The sequence below is a fragment of the Salvelinus fontinalis genome, chromosome 42 (genome assembly GCF_029448725.1).
Source record: "Salvelinus fontinalis isolate EN_2023a chromosome 42, ASM2944872v1, whole genome shotgun sequence".
Classification (NCBI taxonomy): Eukaryota; Metazoa; Chordata; class Actinopteri; order Salmoniformes; family Salmonidae; genus Salvelinus; species Salvelinus fontinalis.
The window spans coordinates 312051-337880 of record NC_074706.1 but is presented as its reverse complement, the minus strand read 5'-3'; the positions used below and the strand labels follow the sequence as shown (position 1 = coordinate 337880).

The 25830-nt window shown below is 41.5% G+C and overlaps 1 protein-coding gene across 1 annotated transcript; it reads right to left on the bottom strand.

The window, feature by feature from the left end:
• LOC129841137 (up-regulator of cell proliferation-like) lies at nt 1-25478 on the bottom strand. Its single transcript, XM_055909263.1, is given in 9 exon segments — nt 1-1343; nt 1345-1396; nt 1399-4014; nt 6535-6804; nt 10988-11254; nt 11450-11498; nt 14440-14737; nt 17744-17876; nt 25241-25478. Coding segments are annotated over 9 exon segments (4005 nt in total). The 5' UTR covers nt 25344-25478; the 3' UTR covers nt 1-1126.
• Between the last annotated feature and the right edge of the window lie 352 nt (nt 25479-25830).

Sequence of the window (25830 nt, the reverse complement as noted above, 5' to 3'; positions counted from 1 at the left end):
TTCCTATACTGCAGGTATCAGTCAGTCTACAGTATGTATGGTATAACTCCACCTTCCTTCCTATACTGCAGGTATCTGTCAGTCTACAGTATGTATGGTATAACTCCACCTTCCTTCCTATACTGCAGGTATCTGTCAGTCTACAGTATGGTATAACTCCACCTTCCTTCATATACTGCAGGTATCTGTCAGTCTACAGTATGTATGGTATAACTCCACCTTCCTTCCTATACTGCAGGTATCTGTCAGTCTACAGTATGTATGGTATAACTCCTCCTTCCTTCATATACTGCAGGTATCTGTCAGTCTACAGTATGGTATAACTCCACCTTCCTTCATATACTGCAGGTATCTGTCAGTCTACAGTATGTATGGTATAACTCCACCTTCCTTCCTATACTGCAGGTATCTGTCAGTCTACAGTATGTATGGTATAACTCCTCCTTCCTTCATATACTGCAGGTATCTGTCAGTCTACAGTATGGTATAACTCCACCTTCCTTCATATACTGCAGGTATCTGTCAGTCTACAGTATGTATGGTATAACTCCTTCCTTCCTTCATATACTGCAGGTATCTGTCAGTCTACAGTATGGTATAACTCCACCTTCCTTCCTATATTGCAGGTATCGGTCAGTCTTATCCACCGAAAGCGTTTTTCCATCCTGACTGTATACACTGAGTATACAAAACATTAAGGACACTTGCTCTTTCCATGCCATAGACCAGGGATGGGCCACAAAACTATCTCATAAGGCACCGCAGTTGCTCGAAGGTCTATGTACCCCACATCCATTCAATAGAATGTATTGCATTTTAACAGCAGAGATACATTTTGTACACTTTTTTGTTAACTTCGTGCAATTTCACACCTTTTTCCATGGGGTGTAGAGAAAATGGGACAATTTTAAAGCAAGTTTGCTGGAATTCTACACATTTTGCAGTAGGGTGGAGAAAAATGGTTGCAGTTTTTAATATAATATCTGAGTTAGACTGACTCACAAAATCAGTAGGGGCCCCCCAGCAGGTAATTCAACCATAATAGTTTAGATAGCTGGCTGCTAAACTAACTTAGCAATCTCAAATAAATTTGCTGACATGGGCTAAATGACTGACTATCAGTGACTTACATAACCAGTGAAAAACTGTGGATGCAAAACCAAATTTCTAAATTGCACCTTGTGTATTCTACTATTCTACCTGGCAACTTAAAACACGTAGAACCTGATGGGCAGGGATTCTGCTGTCCTAGCGACAGTAATAAGCTGCTTCCACCATTGGGATGACAGGACAAGTCCTTCAGCATGATTCTTATGCTCATTTGGGGGTTTGGATCTGTTTTATATTCTGCTTTCAGCACCCATTATCCAGGAATAAATGTCCTTCTGGAATGACCGTTCCAACCATTGTACTCAGAGCATTAACTGGTGTATGCATCTGCAACCAAGCTGTTTCTGACACTGAATATTAACTTCTCCGATTTAACAGACTCCCACAAGCTTTCTGTCCACTTCAGGAAATGTGTCATGTCATCATTCCTCTGGCATTTTACTAAGTCTTGTATCAAGTTTTTTTTTAAACCATATACAGCCTCACTGTAGCCAGCATTGACTGGAGACATAGGAGGAGTCCCATGCCAGAGTCCTGGGATGTACCAGCTGCTTGTGTCTGGATCATACTTCATCACATCAGTGAACTTAGTGATATTCTCCTTCTTCTCCATTCTGGCTGCTGCCTGGGTCATTTCATTCAACTGTTCCAACAACTTTTTCCTTTCTCTCATGTTATTGTCATGAGCAGACATGTCTGACACATTCTGGTACACAAAATGACAGACTGGCTTCTTCCCCACTTCCTTCATCCTGATAAAAGTATGAACAACAATCTGTAGAATGTCTTTCATCTCTGTGTTGTTCTCCATGGAGATGTTGATAATTGTGACATCACTAAGTCCAATCACCAGTGTTGCCAGTTCATTGTCATGTTCATAGTGTTTATCAAGTTGAGCCACCCCTGGTGATTTCAACCCCTCTGTGTCAATCACCATGATGTAGTCACATTTCAGCTCCTCCTTGAGTTCTTTGTTGACTTTAATCAGTAGCATGAAGGCACCTCTGGTGCATCTTCCACTGCTGACAGCAAACTGGACTCCAAACATGATGTTGAGGAGAGTGGACTTCCCAGTACCTTGGTCCCCTAAAACTGTCACAACCCGGATCTTGCTGTTAGAGTCCACAAGCGTATGAAGCTGAGTCAGAACAGCTGATATCCACTTCAGAGGGATATTTGATGCATCTCCATCCAGAAGCTCAATGGGGAAACCATCCAACAGCATCTGAGCACACAATCCAGGGAGATGCTCCATCTGTTTCCTTTGAGGACTGTCTCCAGGGAGGGAGCAGGCAGACTCATATAAATGGCCCAACTCACGCAGGAAGTGTTCAAGTCCCAAGGAACAGTCAGACAATTTCTTATCCAAATCTTTAATGTCGTCTTTTTTCTCAGGAGAATTTTGGCAAAGATCTTTGTACTGGTCCCGCAAAGCAGACAGATTCTGACGTGACAGATTGTCCAGATTTATCCGCATCCATTTGAGGAAATAGGAACGCTCCGCTCCTGAACTAGACAATCCTAAAATGAAGCTTTCCATTGCATCTGACATGTCACATGTATATTGTTTCTTTCTCAGCTCTTTCTCCTTTTTCTTCAGAGAGCTCTTGTAGTGTTCAATGTTTTGTTCCCCTGCTTTTCTCAGTCTACACCTCTCTTTCTCCAACTGGGAAAGGTCTTTCCAGATTTGACCTTGTAATTGTAGTTGTTTGTCTTTGAATTTGACTGTGTCTGTGATGTTGCTGGTGATTTCATCTGCCATCTTCCTGGCACTCTGACATTCATTGCGGTCTTCATCAACCAGAATCCCACTGTGACGAGCTATGTCAGTCATGTTTTCCACTGTCAACCAGTTTTGACTATTTTCAATGATGGCACCAACAGATGATTGCAGGGTTTTGACAAATTCTGCATCGTTTTTCTTTTTCTTCACAATCACATTTTGGTCATTGATACTGCAGTTTGTGATCATTTGTTTCAATGTGTCTACTCTGAACGATTTTCGTTGAGAGTTGACGACCAGAAAAAACTCTGCTTTTGTGTTTTTGCTTTTCAACAAATTGAGATCTGCCTTTAAATCATCAGTGAAAATGTAAACTGCAGCTGATGTTTGACACAGAAAGGAGAACTGTGTTTCAAAGGACCTGATGTCTCCTCTGAGATTGGCCACCACCATAGGCTTAGTGAAGATGTCGATGTTTCTGTTCCCACATGGAAGGTACCAGCTGATTTCAACCAGTCCATTTGAGATTCTATGAGTGATGTCGCCACATTCCATATCATGATGAACAAATGTGTCATGGTACTGCTGAGGGTTACTAAGCAGTTTGTTCAAGATCTGAGACTTGGACACTCTAATCTCCCCTAACCTAACAAAGGACACCATAGGAATATCAGAGAGTACAATTCTCTCCTCCACAAAAGACTGTGTGGATGTTTGGGAAGAGAGTCTAAACTTCTTCAATATGTCTCTCAAGGCCCAGAGCATCAAAGTGCTTTGTTCTGTGTCACAGTTGGGCAGCAGAAGAGGAACAGCAAACTGACACATGGACATTTTCTGGACCATCTCCTGCTGCAGGAAACCATCTGAGCACAGAAACAGGGCTGTTATCAGGTCCAGTGGATTAATCACATTACCGTTAGCAGAGTCACTTTTTAGATTGTCAAAACGGTCTTTATCCGGAAATGAAACACCTGCATCAGTGGACATACATTTCACACTCCTAGCATTTAGATTTGCCATCATTAATTTCTTAAGGAAGGCCCCTGGAAGTGACTGCATAGTGGTAAGAGGTTCATCTGATGTAGTATCAGCATTTATCTCAAGGACAGTACTTAACGTCAGCTTGTTTTCATATTGGTCTTCTAGTCCAGTCTTTGACAACAGCTCCATCAGGTAGGATCCTGTAGATAGAAATGAAGATCAGGAAACAGGAAGGATCCAAGGAATCACCATCATATATTTCTCATCAGGGAAGATACTGTACCTTTACATCCCATATTGACACATCTGCTATGATTAGTTAATTTACAATACAGTAATTTACAGTTGAAGTCGGAAGTCTACATACACCTTAGCCAAATACATTTAAACTCAGTTTTTCACAATTCCTGACATTTAATCCTAGTAAAATTCCCTGTTTTACGTCAGTTAGGATCAACACTTTATTTTAAGAATGTGAAATGTCAGAAAAATAGTAGACAGAATTATTTCTTTCAGCTTTTATTTCTTTCATCACATTCTCAGTGGGTCAGAAACTTACATACACTCAATTAGTATTTGGTAGCGTTGCCTTTAAATTGTTTAACTTGGGTCAAACATTTTGGGTAGCCTTTCACAAGCTTCCCACAATAAGTAGGGTGAATTTTGGCCCATTCCTCCTGACAGAGCTGGTGTAGCGGAGTCAGGTTTGTAGGCCTCCTTGCTCGCACACACTTTTTCAGTTCTGCCTACACATTTTCTATGGGATTGAGGTCAGGGCTTTGTGATGGCCACTCCAATACCTTGACTTTGTTGTCCTTAAGCCATTTTGCCACAACTTTGGAAGTATGCTTGGGGTCATTGTCCATTTGGAAGACCCATTTGCGATCAAGCTTTAACTTCCTAAATGATGTCTTGAGATTTTGCTTCAATATATCCACATAATTTCCCTTCCTCCATGATGCCATCTATTTTGTGAAGTGCACCAGTCCCTCCTGCAGCAAAGCACCCCCACAACATGATACTGCCACCCCCGTGCTTCACGGTTGGGATGGCGTTCTTCGGCTTGCAATCATCCCCCTTTTTCCTCCAAACATAATGATGGTCATTATGGCCAAACAGTTCTATTTTTGTTTCATCAGACCAGAGGACATTTCTCCAAAAAGTACAATCTTTGTCCCTATGTGCAGTTGCAAACCATAGTCTGGCTTTTTTTATGGCAGTTTTGGAGCAGTGGCTTCTTCCTTGCTGAGTGGCCTTTCAGGTTATGTCGATATAGGACTCGTTTTACTGTGGTTATAGATACTTTTGTACCTGTTTCCTCCAGCATCTTCACAAGGTCCTTTGCTGTGGTTCTGGGATTGATTTGCACTTTTCGCACCAAGGTACGTTCATCTCTAGGAGACAGAAGGTGTCTCATTCCTGAGATGGCTGCGTGGTCCCATGGTGTTTATACTTGCGTATTATTGTTTGTACAGATGAACCTGGTACCTTCCGGCGTTTGGAAATTGCTCCCAAGGATGAACCCGACTTGTGGAGGTCTACCATTTTGAGGTCTTGGCTGATTTCTTTTGATTTTCCCATGATGTCAAGGAAAGAGGCACTGGGTTTGAAGGTAGGCCTTAAAATACATCCACAGGTACACCTCCAATTAACTCAAATGATGTCAATTATTCTATCTAAAGCTTCTAAAGCCATTACATTTTCTGGAATTTTCCAAGCTGTTAGGCACAGTCAACTTAGTGTTTTTCTAAACTTCTGACCCACTGGAATTGAGATACAGTGAATTATAAGTGAAATAATCTGTCTGTAAACAATTGTTGGAAAAATTACCTGTGTCATGCACAAAGTAGATGTCCTAACCGACTTGCCAAAACTATAGTTTGTTAACATAAAATTTGTGGTGGTTGAAAAACGAGTTTTAATGACTCCAACCTAAGTGTTTGTAAACTTCCGACTTCAACTGTAGATAACTAGTCAGTTTGACACCAGAGATAATACTTAAGTAGTTACTTCATTACAACATTCACTTAAAATTAACCTTACAAATAGCAGTGTTGGGTGATATGGAAAGCCATATTCAATAAATGATATAAAAATACTCGTAGGAAAGGTTTTCCCAATTTGTAAGTCGCTCTGGATAAGAGCGTCTGCTAAATGACTTAAATGTAAATGTAAATGTAATGTAAATGTTTTCATAAAATGAAAATGACAGCACAATTGAAAATAAATGGCACATGGAAACCAAACGAGGGTGGTCTATGGTGATGGGTGGGATGGGCTGAGAGTGGCTGAGGGGTGGCATTAAAGAGCTTATATTAAAGAGCCTATTATTGTAGAATAATACTGAAGACATCAAACTATGAAATAACAAATATGGAATCATGATGTAACCAAAAAAGTGTTAAACAAATCAAAATATATTTTATATTTGAGATTCTTCAAATAGCCACCCTTTGCCTTGATGACAGCTTTGCACACTCTTGGCATTCTCTCAACCAGCTTCATGAGGTAGTCACCTGGAATGCATTTCAGGTGTGCCTTCTTAAAAGTTCATTTGTAGAATTTATTTACTTCTTAATGTGTTTGAGCCAATCAGTTGTGTTGTGACAAGGTAGGGGGGTTATACCTATTTGGTAAAAGACCAAGTCCATAATAATAACAACAACAACAACAACAACAACAACAAAACACATGCAAAAACCAATAGTGTACTTCCTTACTTGTGGTGAGGGTTGTTAACACCTGTTGACTTTGCCTTCCATGTTCCAGCACAGTGCAGACAGAGACAGAGTATTGAGTACCACCTTGCAGGTCAGAGAGAGTGATGCTGGGTGAGGATGTGGTAGTGATGTGTGGTTCTGTCCCTGGACACTGGTAGGAGATCTGGTAATGATGTTGGGTTTGGTCCAACCCTGGTGGCTGGTTCCAGCTCACAGCAGCTGATGTGGCGTCCACTGAGTCAACATTCAGCTGGTCTGGAGCAGGGGGTACTAAAGGAAAATACATTATTGTCAGGCTACAGTTTAACTCCAGAGACATGTTAGAGGAGTGTTATAAGCTTTGGGGTTTTGCTCAATTTTGTTTTCGAGGTTGGTTCTGTTTCCTCGTTAGTCAGTCGTTAGTTTCACCTGTGCTAGCACAGGGGATATGAGCGTCTGACCCAGTGCTCCATTTGGCATGAGAGACGTTGGAAGTTCTTGACCACGGTTTAGCTCTTACTCTTTGAGTGTGATAAAAACAAAGTATTTTATTCTGTGTTCTCCCCTTTGATTTGCTCCAATTGCTTTTAGCTCCATATAAGTTGGTGTGGGTTTTTATTTTGGTTTGCCTTTTCTCAGGGAACTTAAGTGGGCACTTATGGAGGTGTCTTTTAGGACACAGATTCTTGTTGCTAGTCAACTTTCAGGGAACACACCATGGGTGTCTGAGAACCCCTCCTGAAACCCCACCTTATCATTCTGGTTGTTCAGGGCTTATTTCTTAGTTCCCTATTTCTATTGAGCAACAATATTATTGGTTTTCTTATTGGGGAACGTAACTAAATTGGGGCAAGTCCGGGATATTGTTTTCCATGAGTATGATAGTCACTCTAACCACCTACTCTGAAGCTCTACTGTGCCCAGAGATTTGAGTTTTCAAAACTTTTGTGGTAGAATTTTTTTAAATACTTTTGTGGTAGAATTTGTGTTACTGACAACCACTCAGAGGCTGGTGAAATCTATGAAAAAGTGCACACAGTCTAATAAACAAAACAGATGAACTTTGATTTGGGAGCATTTGTGGGGAACTCTACTTGGGAGTTACTTGATAAATGTATGAAGACAAATCTTCTCATTGCAAAGCATTATGACATCAAAGTGGTACATGTCTATCCAAAAACAGTAGTTAGAGTTAATTGGTACTGCTTTGGTGGAGGAGGAAATCCTCCCAGAGAGGAAGGATGATGAAAAGGGTCCTATAGGTGGTACAATACACCCCGTAGACTTGCAACTGCTAGAGGTAGAACTAAAGGCAAAATGGGTGCAACAGAAATTAGAGCTTGAGCACATGGAAAGGGAAAGAAAATGTGGGGAGAGATTGGAGGAAGGGAAATTAGTTGGAGCAGGCCATTCAGCAGGCCATTTAGCAGGCCATTCAGCAGGCCATTCAGCAGGCCACTCAGCAGGCCATTCAGCAGGCCATTCAGCAGGCCATTCAGCAGGCCATTCAGCAGGCCATTTAGCAGGCCATTCAGCAGGCCATTCAGCAGGCCATTTGGTTAAAACAGAACGATAAGAACGTGCTGCCAGAGAACGAGAACAAGAACACGAGCATGTCAATCAATTAAAAGAAAGATGGAAGCATGTCAATCAATTAAAAGAGAGATGGAAGCATGTCAATCGATTAAAAGAGTTAGAGATGGTAGCATGCTAGAGAGGTAGAGCTGGAAGCACTTCGAATCAGGTCAGTCTATCTTGCACCCTCAATAGTGTTTGATCTTGGTTGGAACAGCCAGCTTGTACCGCCTTTCAGCGAAAAGGAGATGGATGTATATATTTTACGTTTGAGCGGATTGCCACGGGATATCTGGTCACTGCTCCTCCAAAGTGTTCTTGTGAGGAAAGCTCATGAAAGTGTACGCCGCTTTCTCTTGACCAGAGTTCAGATTATGACACCATTAAAGCTGCTGTACTTCCAGCTTACGAGTTGGTCCCTCAGGCATACAGAAATGTTTTGTAAATTACAAAACACAGAATCACAAAGCCATGTTGAATTCGTAAGGGAACAAGCATGTCTTTTTGATCAGTGGTGTGGTTCTCAAGAGGTCAAGGACCTTGGTGATTCAAAGACTCCTAATTCTCCAGCAGTTAAAGAATTACCTTCACGAAGGGGTTGCTACCTACATTTATGCGCACAAGGATCTCACACTTGAGAAAGTTGCAGCTGCTGATTAGTTTGTGTTGACGCATAAAACTACCTTCACAAACAAAGCACCAAGTAGCTCTCCCTACATAGGAGAGAAGAGAAGTCACCTCCTACTACGAGCTTTCAGTCTCTTCCCCCAGTGTCCAGAAACAAGGATCGTCAGAAAACTGGTTCTTCGTATCCGTAAGTTTGTCATTACTGCCATGAGAAAGGACACAGTCTCAGTGGCCTAAGTTGAAACAGAAAACAATTGAGAGAGAAAGCAGTTTATTTTTGTGGGAGCACTCCACCCCGTAAAATCTCTGGTTGGTGTACTGGTGTATCTCCTAAACAAGATTTTGGATCAGATGTGTATGAACCCTTTGTTTTCGAAGGGTTCGTGTCTCTGCGTAATGGTGATTCTGTTACATTTACCATTTAAGTCATTTAGCAGACGCTCTTATCCAGAGCGACTTACAAATTGGAAAGTTCATACATATTCATCCTGGTCCCCCCGTGGGGAATGAACCCACAACCCTGGCATTGCAAGCGCCATGCTCTACCAACTGAGCCACTGTTAAACAGCCTGTAAATATACTACGAGAAACTGAGGCAGCTCAATCCTTCCCTTTGGAGGATGTTTTGCCCTTTGTCTGACACTTCAGAAACTGGTTACAGTGTTTGTACAAGGTGTGGAGATGGGGTGCATGTAAGTTCCTTTGTATAATGTGGAACTAGAGTTTGATCTTGTTTCTGGTTCCGTTATCGTTGGAGTATGGCCTAGCCTACCGATGAAGGGGGTTTCATTCATTTTGGGCAACGATTTTAAGGAAGTGAAGGTTGTGCCAAATCCTGTAATTTGTAAGGAACCCAGAGTAGAAGAACCTGATTGGTTATCAGAAAAGGAGCCATGAGTGAGAAAAAAAAGGTTTTGCTGAGATACGTTGAGATGAGTTTGATAAAGTTTAAAGGGTTAATTTGACAGAGATGGTGTGCTGATGAGGAAATGCCATTCTTGCGCCACTTTCTGGGCAAGATGATTGGCCCAGTGTATCTGAAATTGTCATTCTAGTTACACTTCTACAAGCGATACTGAGGTTGGCTCACGATGGTAGTATGGCAGCCCATCTTGAGATCAACAAGACATATGACTATATCTTGCGTAACTTCTTCTGGTCTGGTCTGAAACAGGATGTTGTGGTGTTCTGTAAATCCTGTTACGTTTGCCAGCGGAAGGGTAAACCGAACAAAGTTGTATTGGTTGCACTTTTGCAGCCTTTTCCTGCTTTTGACTAACCTTACAGCAGGGTTCTGCAGGACTGTTTTGGTCCTTTGCCCAAAACAAAGAGATACACAACTCCCTCCCGGATAATGGCTGAACTATGGCTTTTTTAGCCCCCAAGAGGCCAACATCTTGCTAGGTGTTGCACTAAGATTGCTATAGTATATTATTAAGAAGAGGTTCTACTTTAAAAACAATTTGCTTGCTCGCTTCACTTTAAAAAAATGTTTTGGTTTAACAGTTAATATAATGTGTTCAGCCTTACGGGGGAAAGGTCAAATAAGGCCAGGGCTTTTGATATGGGAAGAAATAAGCTAAAAACAGAACAGAAGCAACAAAGCAAATTTGATTTGTAATGTAACAACATCTCTCTAGTTACTGGTAAAGAGATATCTCTCTAGTTACTGGTAAAGAGATATCTCTCTAGTTACTGGTAAAGAGATGATGAGCTGTAATTGGGGGAAGATCTCTTACTAGTGTAGATTGTTGTAGAGACAGATTCACTCTGTTCCCCATTGCTCAGCACAGTTGCAACACTAACAGTGTAATCTGTGCCAGGTTGCAGGTTTGAAAGTGTTTTGTGGCAGTTGTCAGTATTGGCTCTGTTCCTGGGCTGCAGTAGGATATGGACTTTCTCCATCTCTTCAGCTTTGATCCAGCTGAGATTGAAGAGGTCTCTTCCAAAAGGAACATCTTTAAATCTAGGTGCTAGGAGCACTGTAATAAAACCTATACTTGTTTAGAAGAGATGGGCTGTTTTTGACAGAGTCCCAAAATGTCTCTAGGAATGAATGAATTATGTAGTCTGCAGGTAGGTAATGATTTAGTGAAGGATGTGGATGAGAGGTAGTCTAGTGGTTAAGTATGTTGGGCCAGGAAACGAAAGGTCGCTGGTTTGAATCACTGAGCTGACTCGGAAGGCACTTAACCCTAATTGCTCAGGATAAGAGTGTCTGCTAAATGACTAAAATGTAGTCTGAATAAAAACACAAGTTATCCTACTGTACCTGCAGATAGGGATGCTGAGACACATCTGCTTTGGCTTCCATCTTCTCCCTCTGTAGCCACGTTGAACTGGTACTTTTTACCAGGGTTGAGTCTGCTTATTTCAACTTCATGAACATTTTTCACCCCTAGACTGCATGGTTCCACGTCGCAACCCCAGGTCACTCTGAACTTCTGTGGTCCCTTCAGCCCTTCAGGAGGACCCCAGCTCAGAGACACAGAGTCTGACGTCAGCAACAGAACCTGGATGTCACCAGGAGGGGGCAGCACTGGTGAAGGCATAACGGGTGATTGAAAAATTGACTTCAGTGACATTACAAACACACATTTGTACTATTGATACCAGCAGTTAAAGGACAACAATTGACGTCTTACAAAATTTATTCTACAAAATTGAGATTTCAATTAAATAATATTGTTTGGGTCAGTTTATTCTGTTTCCACATCCTGTATACTGTACCTACCATCATCTGAGGCCAGCGTTTTGTGTTGGTCTCCATCAAAACTCTTAGGCTGTGAAAACAAAATAAGAATTTGTCATTTCTTTAAAAACAAATTATTAAGACCTGCCTAAACAAAATGATGATGGTGTAGTTCACCCAAATGACAAAATTATATATTGTTTTCCTTACCCTCTAATCAGTCCATGGAAAAGGTATGACAGCAGTCAATGCTTTGGTTTAGCTTCATTGGCACTGTTGACACATACTAACATTTTAGCAATTGTTGTACACATCTCATTAAAGTCATGGGACACACATTAGCCTTGTTCACACATCATAATCAAATCATCTACAAGTGACCTTGTTGAGCTTCACAATCAATTTTAGATACAGTACTTTTGGATGATTTGGACATGATACACGTAAAATGCTAAAATCGGTCCCATGACTTGAATTGGATTTGAGCCACAAATGCGAAAAAACACTTGCATGTGGAAACAGTGCCAGGAAAACTAAACCAAAGCATGGATTGATGTCATACTTTCAAATAACGGAAGACATATTTCAGTTTAATGCGTTCAGTTGTACAACTGACTAGTTATCCCCTTTCCCATGTAATTTGGGATAGCAATAAAACCAGATTGAAAAACAGATCAAATAACCCCTTACAACAGGAACTGTGAAGAGACAGACATTCTATATTTTGTTTTGTATTGTATTATGTCTGTCACGTTATTTAATTGTAACATAAATATAGTGCAATATATACTACTTTGTGTTTTGCTTCCTGTTTGGACCCCAGGAAGAGTAGCCACTGCCTCAGCAGCAGATAATTGCAGATCCTAATCAGAACTAATAAAATACTAAGACCTTCATAACACAGCAAAAGGATTATTGTTGCCGTAGCACATATGAAATGTTTTTATTAGGCTGTTAGAATGTTGACGGCCCAAACTGGGACGCCTCGAGTCCCAACGGTTCTAGTGTTAATTAAGGAGTGTTCAGACATGTACTGGCACTGGAACTGCACTGTACAACCCCGAAAGAAAAGAGAACCCCAGTAGTTACCTGTCTTCCAGATTAACCCCAGTAGCTACCTGTCTTCCTGATAAACCCCAGTAGTTACCTGTCTTCCTGATAAACCCCAGTAGTTACCTGTCTTCCAGATTAACCCCAGTAGTTACCTGTCTTCCTGATTAACCCCAGTAGTTACCTGTCTTCCTGATAAACCCCAGTAGTTACCTGTCTTCCTGATAAACCCCAGTAGTTACCTGTCTTCCAGATTAACCCCAGTAGTTACCTGTCTTCCTGATTAACCCCAGTAGTTACCTGTCTTCCTGATAAACCCCAGTAGTTGCCTGTCTTCCAGATTAACCCCAGTAGCTACCTGTCTTCCTGATTAACCCCAGTAGCTACCTGTCTTCCCGATTAACCCCAGTAGTTACCTGTCTTCCTGATAAACCCCAGTAGTTACCTGTCTTCCCGATTAACCCCAGTAGTTGCCTGTCTTCCCGATTAACCCCAGTAGTTACCTGTCTTCCTGATAAACCCCAGTAGTTACCTGTCTTCCCGATTAACCCCAGTAGTTACCTGTCTTCCTGATAAACCCCAGTAGTTACCTGTCTTCCAGATTAACCCCAGTAGTTACCTGTCTTCCTGATTAACCCCAGTAGTTACCCGTCTTCCTGATAAACCCCAGTAGTTGCCTGTCTTCCAGATTAACCCCAGTAGCTACCTGTCTTCCCGATTAACCCCAGTAGTTACCTGTCTTCCTGATAAACCCCAGTAGTTACCTGTCTTCCCGATTAACCCCAATAGTTGCCTGTCTTCCCGATTAACCCCAGTAGTTACCTGTCTTCCTGATAAACCCCAGTAGTTACCTGTCTTCCCGATTAACCCCAGTAGTTACCTGTCTTCCTGATAAACCCCAGTAGTTACCTGTCTTCCAGATTAACCCCAGTAGTTACCTGTCTTCCTGATTAACCCCAGTAGTTACCTGTCTTCCTGATTAACCCCAGTAGTTGCCTGTCTTCCAGATTAACCCCAGTAGCTACCTGTCTTCCCGATTAACCCCAGTAGCTACCTGTCTTCCCGATTAACCTCAGTAGTTACCTGTCTTCCCCATTAACCCCAGTAGTTACCTGTCTTCCCGATTAACCCCAGTAGTTACCTGTCTTCCCGATTAACCCCAGTAGTTACCTGTCTTCCCGATTAACCCCAGTAGTTACCTGTCTTCCCGATTAACCCCAGTAGTTACCTGTCTTCCCGATTAACCCCAGTAGTTACCTGTCTTCCAGATTAACCCCAGTAGCTACCTGTCTTCCAGATTAACCCCAGTAGTTACCTGTTTTCCAGATTAACCCCAGTAGCTATCTGTCTTCCAGATTAACCCCAGTAGCTACCTGTCTTCCAGATTAACCCCAGTAGCTACCTGTCTTCCAGATTAACCCCAGTAGCTACCTGTCTTCCCGATTAACCCCAGTAGTTACCTGTCTTCCCGATTAACCACAGTAGTTACCTGTCTTCCCGATTAACCCCAGCAGTTAACTGTCTTCCAGATTAACCACAGTAGTTACCTGTCTTCCTGATTAACCCCAGTAGTTACCTGTCTTCCAGATTAACCCCAGTAGTTGCCTGTCTTCCTGATTAACCCCAGTAGTTACCTGTCTTCCAGATTAACCCCAGTAGCTACCTGTCTTCCAGATTAACCCCAGTAGTTACCTGTCTTCCAGATTAACCCCAGTAGTTACCTGTCTTCCCGATTAACCCCAGTAGTTACCTGTCTTCCTGATTAACCCCAGTAGTTACCTGTCTTCCAGATAAACCCCAGTAGTTACCTGTCTTCCAGATTAACCCCAGTAGTTACCTGTCTTCCTGATTAAGCCCAGTAGTTACCTGTCTTCCAGATTAACCCCAGTAGCTACCTGTCTTCCAGATTAACCCCAGTAGCTACCTGTCTTCCAGATTAACCCCAGTAGCTACCTGTCTTCCAGATTAACCCCAGTAGCTACCTGTCTTCCTGCTTTCTTTATCTGATGGAGGGTGGTATCATGTCCTTTGTGGTTTGTCTCTGCACACTGACTACAGATCAGCATCTGGTCTGTCCTGCAGAACACGTCCAGAGGACTGTAGTCATGTTGGCAGAGTTTCTGCACCAGGTCTCCAGTCACATCCACCAGTGTGTGTCTCTTTAGTTTAGGTATTGTATAGTGCTGTCTGATGTGGGTCTCACAGTAGGACACACTGCAGGTCTGACAGAACTTCACAGCTTGGACCTCAGAGCAGATATCACAGGGTACCTCTCCTGGCCTGATGGGAATTGGAAATAACAGTTATTAAATACATTGATCAAAAGAACCTCATCCATTCAGAAGCTCCAGGTGGTATCTGATTTTAAGTACCTTGGCATCATACTTGATTCCAACCTCTCTTTTAAAAAGCATGTGAAAAAGGTCCTTCAGATAACCAAATTCAACCTAGCTAATTTCCGATTTATACGAAATTGTTTGACTACAGAGGTAGCAAAACTGTACTTAAAATCTATGATACTCCCCCACTTAAAATACTGCTTGACTAGTTGGGCCCAAGCTTGCTGTACAACATTAAAACCTATTCAGTCTGTCTACAAACAGGCTCTCAAAGTGCTTGATAGGAAGCCCAATAGCCATCATCACTGTTACATCCTCAGAAAGCATGAGCTCCTGAGTTGGGAAAATCTTGTGCAATACACCGACGCATGTCTTGTATTCAAGATCCTAAATGGCCTGGCTCCCGCTCCACTCAGTATTTTTGTTAAACAGAAAACCCAAACATATGGCAGCAGATCCACAAGGTCTGCCATGAGAGGTGACTGTATAGTTCCCTTAAGGAAAAGCACCTTCAGTAAATCCGCTTTCTCTGTGAGAGCTTCCCATGTCTGGAACACACTGCCATCAGACACACATAACTGTACCACCTATCACACTTTCACAAAATGCATGAAGACATGGCTAAAGGTCAATCAGATTTGTGATCATAATCCCTAGCTGTGTATTGCTGCTTTCCATGTTGTCTGTAGCTTGTGAGGTGTGGAAACACTTTGTTGCTTTTATGAATTTTGTCTTGCTGCTTTTTGTTCTATGTTGCTCTGTCTGTATGCTACGTCTTGTTTGTCCTATGTTGCTCTGTCTGTATGCTATGTCTTGCTTGTCCTATGTTGCTCTGCGTGTGCTCACTGCTCAATGATTGTCTATACTGTAATTGTTTTTAATAACCTGCCCAGGGACTGCGGTTGAAAATTAGCCGTCTGGCTAAAACCGGCACTTTTACTGAAACGTTGATTAATGTGTACTGTCCCTGTAAAAATACAAATAAACTCAACGCAAACTCAAACACATAATGGCCTGATAATATAACACATCGTAACCTACCTATAACTATCTGTTATCATGATAATATAACACATGGTAACCTACCTATAACTATCTGTTATCATGATAATATAACACATGGTAACCTACCTATAACTATCTGTTATCATGATAATACAACACATGGTAACCTACCTATAACTCTATGCTATCATGATAATATAACATGGTAACCTACCTATAACTATCTGTTATCATGATAATATAACACATGGTAACCTACCTATAACTATCTGTTATCATGATAATATAACACATGGTAACCTACCTATAACTATCTGTTATCATGATAATATAACACATGGTAACCTACCTATAACTATCTGTTATCATGATAATATAACACATGGTAACCTACCTATAACTATCTGTTATCATGATAATATAACACATGGTAACCTACCTATAACTATCTGTTATCATGATAATATAACACATGGTAACCTACCTATAACTCTATGCTATCATGATAATATAACACATGGTAACCTACCTATAACTATCTGTTATCATGATAATATAACACATGGTAACCTACCTATAACTATCTGTTATCATGATAATATAACACATGGTAACCTACCTATAACTATCTGTTATCATGATAATATAACACATGGTAACCTACCTATAACTATCTGTTATCATGATAATATAACACATGGTAACCTACCTATAACTATCTGTTATCATGATAATATAACACATGGTAACCTACCTATAACTATCTGTTATCATGATAATATAACACATGGTAACCTACCTATAACTCTATGCTATCATGATAATATAACACATGGTAACCTACCTATAACTATCTGTTATCATGATAATATAACACATGGTAACCTACCTATAACTATCTGTTATCATGATAATATAACACATGGTAACCTACCTATAACTATCTGTTATCATGATAATATACCACATGGTAACCTACCTATAACTCTATGCTATCATGATAATATAACACATGGTAACCTACCTATAACTATCTGTTATCATGATAATATAACACATGGTAACCTACCTATAACTATCTGTTATCATGATAATATAACACATGGTAACCTACCTATAACTATCTGTTATCATGATAATATAACACATTGTAACCTACCTATAACTATCTGTTATCATGATAATATACCACATGGTAACCTACCTATCTGTTATCATGATAATATAACACATGGTAACCTACCTATAACTATCTGTTATCATGATAACATACCACATGGTAACCTACCTATCTGTTATCATGATAATATAACACATGGTAACCTTCCTATAACTATCTGTTATCATGATAATATAACACATGGTAACCTACCTATAACTATCTGTTATCATGATAATATAACACATGGTAACCTACCTATAACTATCTGTTATCATGATAATATAACACATGGTAACCTACCTATAACTATCTGTTATCATGATAATATAACACATGGTAACCTACCTATAACTATCTGTTATCATGATAATATAACACATGGTAACCTACCTATCTGTTATCATGATAATTAACACATGGTAACCTACCTATAACTATCTGTTATCATGATAATATAACACATGGTAACCTACCTATAACTATCTGTTATCATGATAATATAACACATGGTAACCTACCTATAACTATCTGTTATCATGATAATATAACACATGGTAACCTACCTATAACTATCTGTAATCATGATAATATAACACATGGTAACCTACCTATAACTATCTGTAATCATGATAATATAACACATGGTAACCTACCTACAACTATCTGTTATCATGATGTGTATTTTTGCTTTACATTAAGTCGCAGACATTTTATTTCATGAGGTCAGCATTATTACGACATAGGCCTGTATTTACAGCTGGGTGCACATCATAATCTCACCCTTTGTTTCGTAGAGAGTCTCCTCTTCTGAAATCAACAGGGTAATCCATGGATCGCTCAGTCTTCATTGATTGAAAACCAGAGGAAATGGACTCTGCTCTCTCTGATTGGCTCCTAGTAGTACAAGACAGTCATGCAAAACACACAAAAACGAATAAAACACTAAATAATAAACACTCAAAACAAATACAATAAAACAAACATTTATTATATTCCTCTCTTCCACATAATAATGATCTGAATCACCATGATGTGATATTTAGCTTCTCTTATTCTAGCCAACTACATAAATTAACAATCATTATAGGATCCTATTGACTTTTCCAGGTAGAACATAGAACGTAGAATCTGACTCTTCATTTTGCTGTAAGGTCCCTCCTTGAAACTAATAGGGATATTCATTGATCTGTTACTCTTCATTAAAATATACAACCAGAGGAAAGAGACTGCTCTTTCAACGTGGCACCGTCATAGGATGTCACCTTTCCAATAAGTCAGTTCGTCAAATTTCTGCCCTGCTAGAGCTGCCCCGGTCAACTGTAAGTGATGTTATTGTGAAGTGGAAACGTCTAGGAGCAACAACGGCTCAGCCGCGAAGTGGTAGGCCACAGAAGCTCACTGAAAGGGACCGCCGAGTGCTGAAGCACATAGCACGTAACAATCGTCTATCCTCGCTTGAAACACTCTCTACTGAGTTCCGAACTGCCTCTGGAAGCAACGTCAGCTCAAGAACTCTTCATCGGTAGTTTCATGAAATTAGATTCCATGGCCAAGCAGCCACACACAAACCTAAGATTACCATGCACAATGCCAAGCGTCGGCAGGAGTGGTGTAAAGCTCACCGCCATTGGACTCTGGAGCAGTGGAAACGCATTCTCTGGAATGATAAATCACGTTTTACCATCTTGCAGTCCAACAGATGAATCTGGGTTTGGCGGATGACAGGAGAACGCTACCTGCCCTAATTCATCGTTCCAACTGTAAAATTTGGTGGAGGAGGAATAATGGTCTGGGGCTGTTTTTCATGGTTCGGGCTAGTTCCAGTGAAAGGAAATCTACAGCATACAATGACATTCTAGACGATTCTGTGCTTCCACTTTTGAGACGACAGTTTCGGGAAGGCCCTTTCCTGTGTCAGCATGACAATGCCTCCGTGCACAAAGCGAGGTCCATACAGAAATGGTTTGTCGAGATTGGTGTGGAAGAACTTGACTGGCTTGCACAGAGCCCTGACCTCAACCCCATCGAACACCTTTGGGATGAACTGGAACGCAGACTGCGAGGCCTAATTGCCCAAAGTCAGTGCTCGACCTCACTATACTCTATGTGGCTGAATGGAAGCAAGTCCCCGCAGCAACGTTCCAACATCTAGTGGTAAGCCTTCCCAGAAGAGTGGAGGCTGTTCTAGCAGAAATGAGGGGACCAACTCCATATTAATGCCCATGATTTTGGAATGAGATGTACTTTTGGCTACGTAGTGTATCTACCTCAAATATCTCGTACTTCTGCACATTGATCTGGTACTGGTACTCCCTGTATATAGCTCCACATTGATCTGGTACTCCATGTACAGTGGATTGGGGAAGTATTCAGACCCCTTGACTTTTTTTCGTTACAGGCTTATTCTAGAATTGATTAAATAGTTTTTTTCCTCATCAATCTTTATTTATTTTATTTATTTATTTATTTATTTCACCTTTATTTAACCAGGTAGGCAAGTTGAGAACAAGTTCTCGTTTACAATTGCGACCTGGCCAAGATAAAGCAAAGCAGTTCGACACATACAACAACACAGAGTTACACATGGAGTAAAACAAACATACAGTCAATTATACAGTAGAAAAATAAGTCTATATACAATGTGAGCAAGTGAGGTGAGATAAGGGAGGAAAAGGCAAAAAAAGGCCATGGTGGCGAGGTAAATACAATATAGCAAGTAAAACACTGGAATGGTAGATTTGCAGTGGAAGAATGTACAAAGTAGAGATAGAAATAATGGGGTGCAAAGGAGCAAAATAAATAAATACAGTATGGAAAGAGGTAGTTGTTTGGGCTAAATTATAGATGGGCTATGTACAGGTGCAGTAATCTGTGAGCTGCTCTGACAGCTGGTGCTTAAAGCTAGTGAGGGAGATAAGTGTTTCCAGTTTCAGAGATTTTTGTAGTTCGTTCCAGTCATTGGCAGCAGAGAACTGGAAGGAGAGGCGGCCAAAGGAAGAATTGGTTTTGGGGGTGACCAGAGAGATATACCTGCTGGAGCGCGTGCTACAGGTGGGTGCTGCTATGGTCACCAGCAAGCTGAGATAAGGGGGGACTTTACCTAGCAGGGTCTTGTAGATGACCTGGAGCCAGTGGGTTTGGCGACGAGTATGAAGCGAGGGCCAGCCAACGAGAGTGTACAGGTCGCAGTGGTGGGTAGTATATGGGACTTTGGTGACAAAACGGATGGCACTGTGATAGACTGCATCCAATTTATTGAGTAGGGTATTGGAGGCTATTTTGTAAATGACATCACCGAAGTCGAGGATTGGTAGGATGGTCAGTTTTACAAGGGTATGTTTGGCAGCATGAGTGAAGGATGCTTTGTTGCGGAATAGGAAGCCAATTCTAGATTTAACTTTGGATTGGAGATGTTTGATGTGAGTCTGGAAGGAGAGTTTACAGTCTAACCAGACACCTAGGTATTTGTAGTTGTCCACATATTCTAAGTCAGAGCCGTCCAGAGTAGTGATGTTGGACAGGCGGGCAGGTGCAGATAGCGATCGGTTGAAGAGCATGCATTTAGTTTTACTTGTATTTAAGAGCAATTGGAGGCCACGGAAGTAGAGTTGTATGGCATTGAAGCTCGCCCGGAAGGTTGTTAACACAGTCTCCTAAGAAGGGCCAGAAGTATACAGAATGGTGTCGTCTGCGTAGAGGTGGATCAGAGACTCACCAGCAGCAAGAACGACATCATTGATGTATACAAAGAAGAGAGTCGGTCCAAGAATTGAACCCTGTGGCACCCCCATAGAGACTGGCAGAGGCCCGGACAACAGACCCTCCGATTTGACACACTGAACTCTATCAGAGAAGTAGTTGGTGAACCAGGCAAGGCAATCATTTGAGAAACCAAGGCTGTCGAGTCTGCCGATGAGGATGTGGTGATTGACAGAGTCGAAAGCCTTGGCTAGGTCAATGAATACGGCTGCACAGTATTGTTTCTTATCGATGGCGGTTAAGATATCGTTTAGGACCTTGAGCGTGGCTGAGGTGCACCCATGACCAGCTCTGGAACCAGATTGCATAGCGGGGAAGGTATGGTGGGATTCGAAATGGTCGGTAATCTGTTTGTTGCAGATATAGGATAGATATAGGATAGATATAGGTGTGTAGCAGTTTGGGTCAAGAGTTTCCCCCCCCCTTTGAAGAGGGGGATGACCGCAGCTGCTTTCCAATCTTTGGGAATCTCAGACGACACGAAAGAGAGGTTGAACAGGCTAGTAATAGGGGTGGCAACAATTTCAGCAGATAATTTTAGAAAGAAAGGGTCCAGATTATCTAGCCCGGCTGATTTGTAGGGGTCCAGATTTTGCAGCTCTTTCAGAACATCAGCTGACTGGATTTGGGAGAAGGAGAAATGGGGAAGGCTTGGGCGAGTAGCTGTGGGGGGTGCAGTGCTGTTGACCGGGGTAGGGGTAGCCAGGTGGAAAGCATGGCCAGCCGTAGAAAAATGCTTATCGAAATTCTCAATTATAGTGGATTTATCGGTGGTGACAGTGTTTCCTATCTTCAGTGCAGTGGGCAGCTGGGAGGAGGTGTTCTTATTCTCCATGGACTTTACAGTGTCCCAGAACTTTTTTGAATTTGTGTTGCAGGAAGCAAATTTCTGCTTGAAAAAGCTAGCCTTGGCTTTTCTAACTGCCTATGTATATTGGTTTCTAGCTTCCCTGAAAAGTAGCATATCACGGGGGCTGTTCGATGCTAATGCAGAACGCCATAGGATGTTTTTGTGTTGGTTAAGGGCAGTCAGGTCTGGAGAGAACCAAGGGCTATATCTGTTCCTGGTTCTAAATTTCTTGAATGGGGAATGCTTATTTAAGATGGTGAGGAAGGCATTCTTAAAAAATAAGCAGGCATCCTCTGACGGGATGAGATCAATATCCTTCCAGGATATCTACACACAATGCACCATTATAATAAAGCAAAAACAGTTTTTTTGAGATTTTTGCAAATGCATTAATTAAAAAAACTGAAATATCACATTTACATAAGTATTCAGACACTTTACTCAGTACTTTGTTTAAGCACCTTTGGCAGCGATTACAGCCTCGAGTCTTCTTGTCTTCTTAGCATCATAATGCTATAAGCTTGGCTAACCTGTATTTAGGGGGTTTCTCCCATTCTTCTCTGCAGATCCTCTCAAGCTCTGTCAGGTTGGATGGGGAGTGTCGCTGCACAGCTATTTTCAGGTCTCTCCAGAGATGTTTGAACGGGTTCAAGTCCGGGCTCTGGCTGGGCCACTCAAGGACAGAGACTTGTCTCGAAGCCACTCCTGCGTTGTCTTGGCTGTGTGCTTAGGGTCATCCTGTTGGAAGGAGAACATTCGGCGAAAACTGAGGTCCTGGGCGCTCTGGAGCAGGTTTTCATCAAGGATCTCGCTGTACTTTGCTCCGTTCATCTTTCCCTCGATCCTTACTAGTCTCCCAGCCCCTGCCTCTGAAAAAAATCCCCACAGCATGATGCGGCCACCACCATGCTTCACCGTAGGGATGGTGCCAGGTTTCCTCCAGACGTGACGCTTGGCATTCAGGCAAGAGAGCTTAATCTTGGTTTCATCATAGCAGAGAATCTTGTTATTCATGGTCTGAGAGTCCTTTAGGTGCCAAACTCCAAGCGGTCTGTCATGTGCCTTTTACTGAGAAGTGGCTTCCGTCTGGCCACTCCACCATAAAGGCCTGATTGGTGGAGTGTTGCAGAGATGGTTGTCCTTCTGGAAGGTTCTCCCATATCCACAGAGGAAGTCTGGAGCTCTGTCTTGGTGACTATCGGGTTCTTGGTCACCACCCTAACCAACCAAGGCCCTTCTCCCCCGATTGCTCGCTTTGGACGGGCAGCCAGCTCTAGAAAGAGTCTTGTTGGTTCCAAACTTCTTCCATTTAAGAATGATGGAGGCCACTGTGTTCTTGGGCACCTTCAATGCTGCAGAAATGTTTTGGTACTCTTCCCCGGATCTGTACCTCGACACAATCCTGACTCTGAGCTCTACGGAGAATTCCTTACATGCTGACCACACCACTCGTGTCACATCGCGAGCGCGAGCATTGGAAAATAAATGTCCACATTCAATCATTGCACCCACACTGCTCGCATGCGCCAATGAGCGTCTACATTGCCAAGTGCTAAAATAGAAGTCAGTTCTATTTGTGATGCTCATCGCGCTGCAAGTCCTGCCTCTTCCATTTCCTCATTGGTTTATAGAAGCAGATACCCACGTGCCATCTCCTCATTGGTTATACCCACGTGGGTTTCTGAAAGATGAACTGAGGTTGATCGGTCGTCATGGTAATACTAGATGCCAATCGCAATAAAAAGTCAAAAGAAGAAAAGGCCTGGAAGGGGGAGAGATGACGAGAAACGATTCGGTTGTCCATTTTGTGTGGATTAATTGTTGTAGTAGAGGACCTTGTGCATTTCAGATGAAATACCAACTCAACGTTTATATCCCAGGACAAATTAACTATCAAAAGCAAGCTAGCTAAATAGGACAAATTAGGCTAGTTTGCCATAAATGTTTAATGCTTTTCGACCTGTCCCCAAATTAATATAATTGGTTCAGAGTTTGTTTTGATATTTCAACCTGCGTGTCGTTATCGCGTTTGGTGTGGGGGGACAAAATCAATTTGCTCACGATGTCGCACACGGACGGGCACGCGTGTGTTCGGTTTGGGCACAGTGTTAGACCTCATGGCTTGGTTTTTGCTCTGACATGCCCTGTCAACTATGGGACCTTATATAGACAGGTGTGTGTATCTTTCCAAATCATGACCAATCAATTGAATTTACCACAGGTGGACTCCAATCAAGTTGTAGAAACATCTCAAGGATGATCAATGGAAACAGGATGCACCTGAGCTCAATTTTGAGTCTCATAGCAAAGAGTCTGAATACTTAGTCAGGTACCTGTTTTTTATTTTTAATATTAAATATAAAATTATTAAAATCTGTTTTCCCTTTGTCATTATGGGGTATTGTAACGGGCTTCCTCCTCCTCTTCATACGAAGAGGAGGAGCAGGGATTAAACCAAGGCGCAGCGTAGTGAAATGACATGATGAATTTATTGAACAAGACAAAACGAACTATACTTGACAACTAAACAAAATAACAAACCGAATGTAGACAGACTTGGACCACAAACTTACATGAAACATGAAGAACGAACGAACAAGTACTTACTACAAACAAAACGACGAACGAACGAAACAGTCCCGTATGGTGCAAACATAGACACAGACACAGGAGACAACCACCCACCAACAAACAGTGTGAACGGCTAACCTATATATGGTTCTCAATCAGAAGACAACGTCAAACACCTGTCTCTGATTGAGAACCATATAAGGCTGATTACAATAGACCTAAACATAGAAACACAAAACATAGAAATGCCCACCCAAACTCACGTCCTGACCAACAAAACATACAAAACTAACAGAAAACAGGTCAGGAACGTGACAGGTATTGTGTTTAGATTGATGAGGAAAAATATAATTTAAAACATTTTAGAAAAGGCTGTAACGTAACTAAATGTGGAAAACGGGATGAGTCTGAATACTTTCCGAATGCACTGTATATATATATATTGTGTATTTTGTTTTATTTTACGTGTTACTATTTTATTTATTTATTGTTTTTAGTGTTATTTTCAAACTGTACAGCTCGTAAGCAAGCATTTCACAGTAAAGTCTACACCCGTTGTATTCGGCAAATAACATTTGATATGAACTACCACTGGCCCTTGATTTCTCCTCACAGTCATTTACACCAACTATATTAATTAGAATTAAAGAAATTAAAACATCCCATCATGCTTAGAGTCATTATAGGGGCAGCAGGTAGCCTAGCGGTTAAGAGCGTTGGGACTTTAACCGAAAGGTTGCTGGTTTGAATCCCCGAGCCAACAAGGTGGAAAAATATGCCTTTCTGCCCTTGAGGAAGGCAGTTAACTACCCACAACAACTGCTCCCTGGGCACCGATGACATAATGTTGATTAAGACAGCCCCCCGTACCTCTCTGATACAGAAGGTTTGGGTTAAATGTGGAAGACACATTTCAGTTGAATGCATTCAGCTATGCAACTGACTAGCAGTAACTCAGTATCCTTCATAGAAATCAAATGAACATATTAGTATATATTTGAGAGGTGTGTTGTATTTTTGGTAAAAATCGTCATGTAAATCTATTACATAATTATAGCATAGGATCTAAAAGTGTTCAACAAGAACACAAACACACCTCATATCAGGGTCCATGGTCTCATCAAGATCCTTGTATGGTGACCCATCCTTACGTCTTTCTTTAGGGATGTCACCACCCTCAGTCCCCTGATGATAACTCATTATAACTCTCAGAGAGGAGGTCTCACAATCCTGAAGAGAACTGGTCTGGTCCCATGTCAATCTGATGATAACTCATTATAACTCTCAGAGAGGAGATCTCAGCATCCTGAAGAGGACTGGTCTGGTCCCATATCAATCTGTAAATAAGACGAGTAAACACCATTATATTAAAACGTTTAAACACAAAAGCAGAGTAGGCCTACTGTTGACCTTCTGCGCTGGGGATGTAAGACATTATAATGATATTCTGCAAAACATTTTGCACCGAATGCAATTATGAAAAGCACTATAAAAGCACAATTTTTTTTAACTGAAAACAGCAATGTACATTATTTTTTCCATATCATATCTAAATAAGAACAGAGATAGTTTATCATGATGATATTGAAATTCCCTATAAGGGCTTTGATAAGATGTGTGTCAGACATTGAAGAAACCTTTTAGACATAAAAATACTGCTTCCCTGCTCTGTGGGTTTATGCTGGTG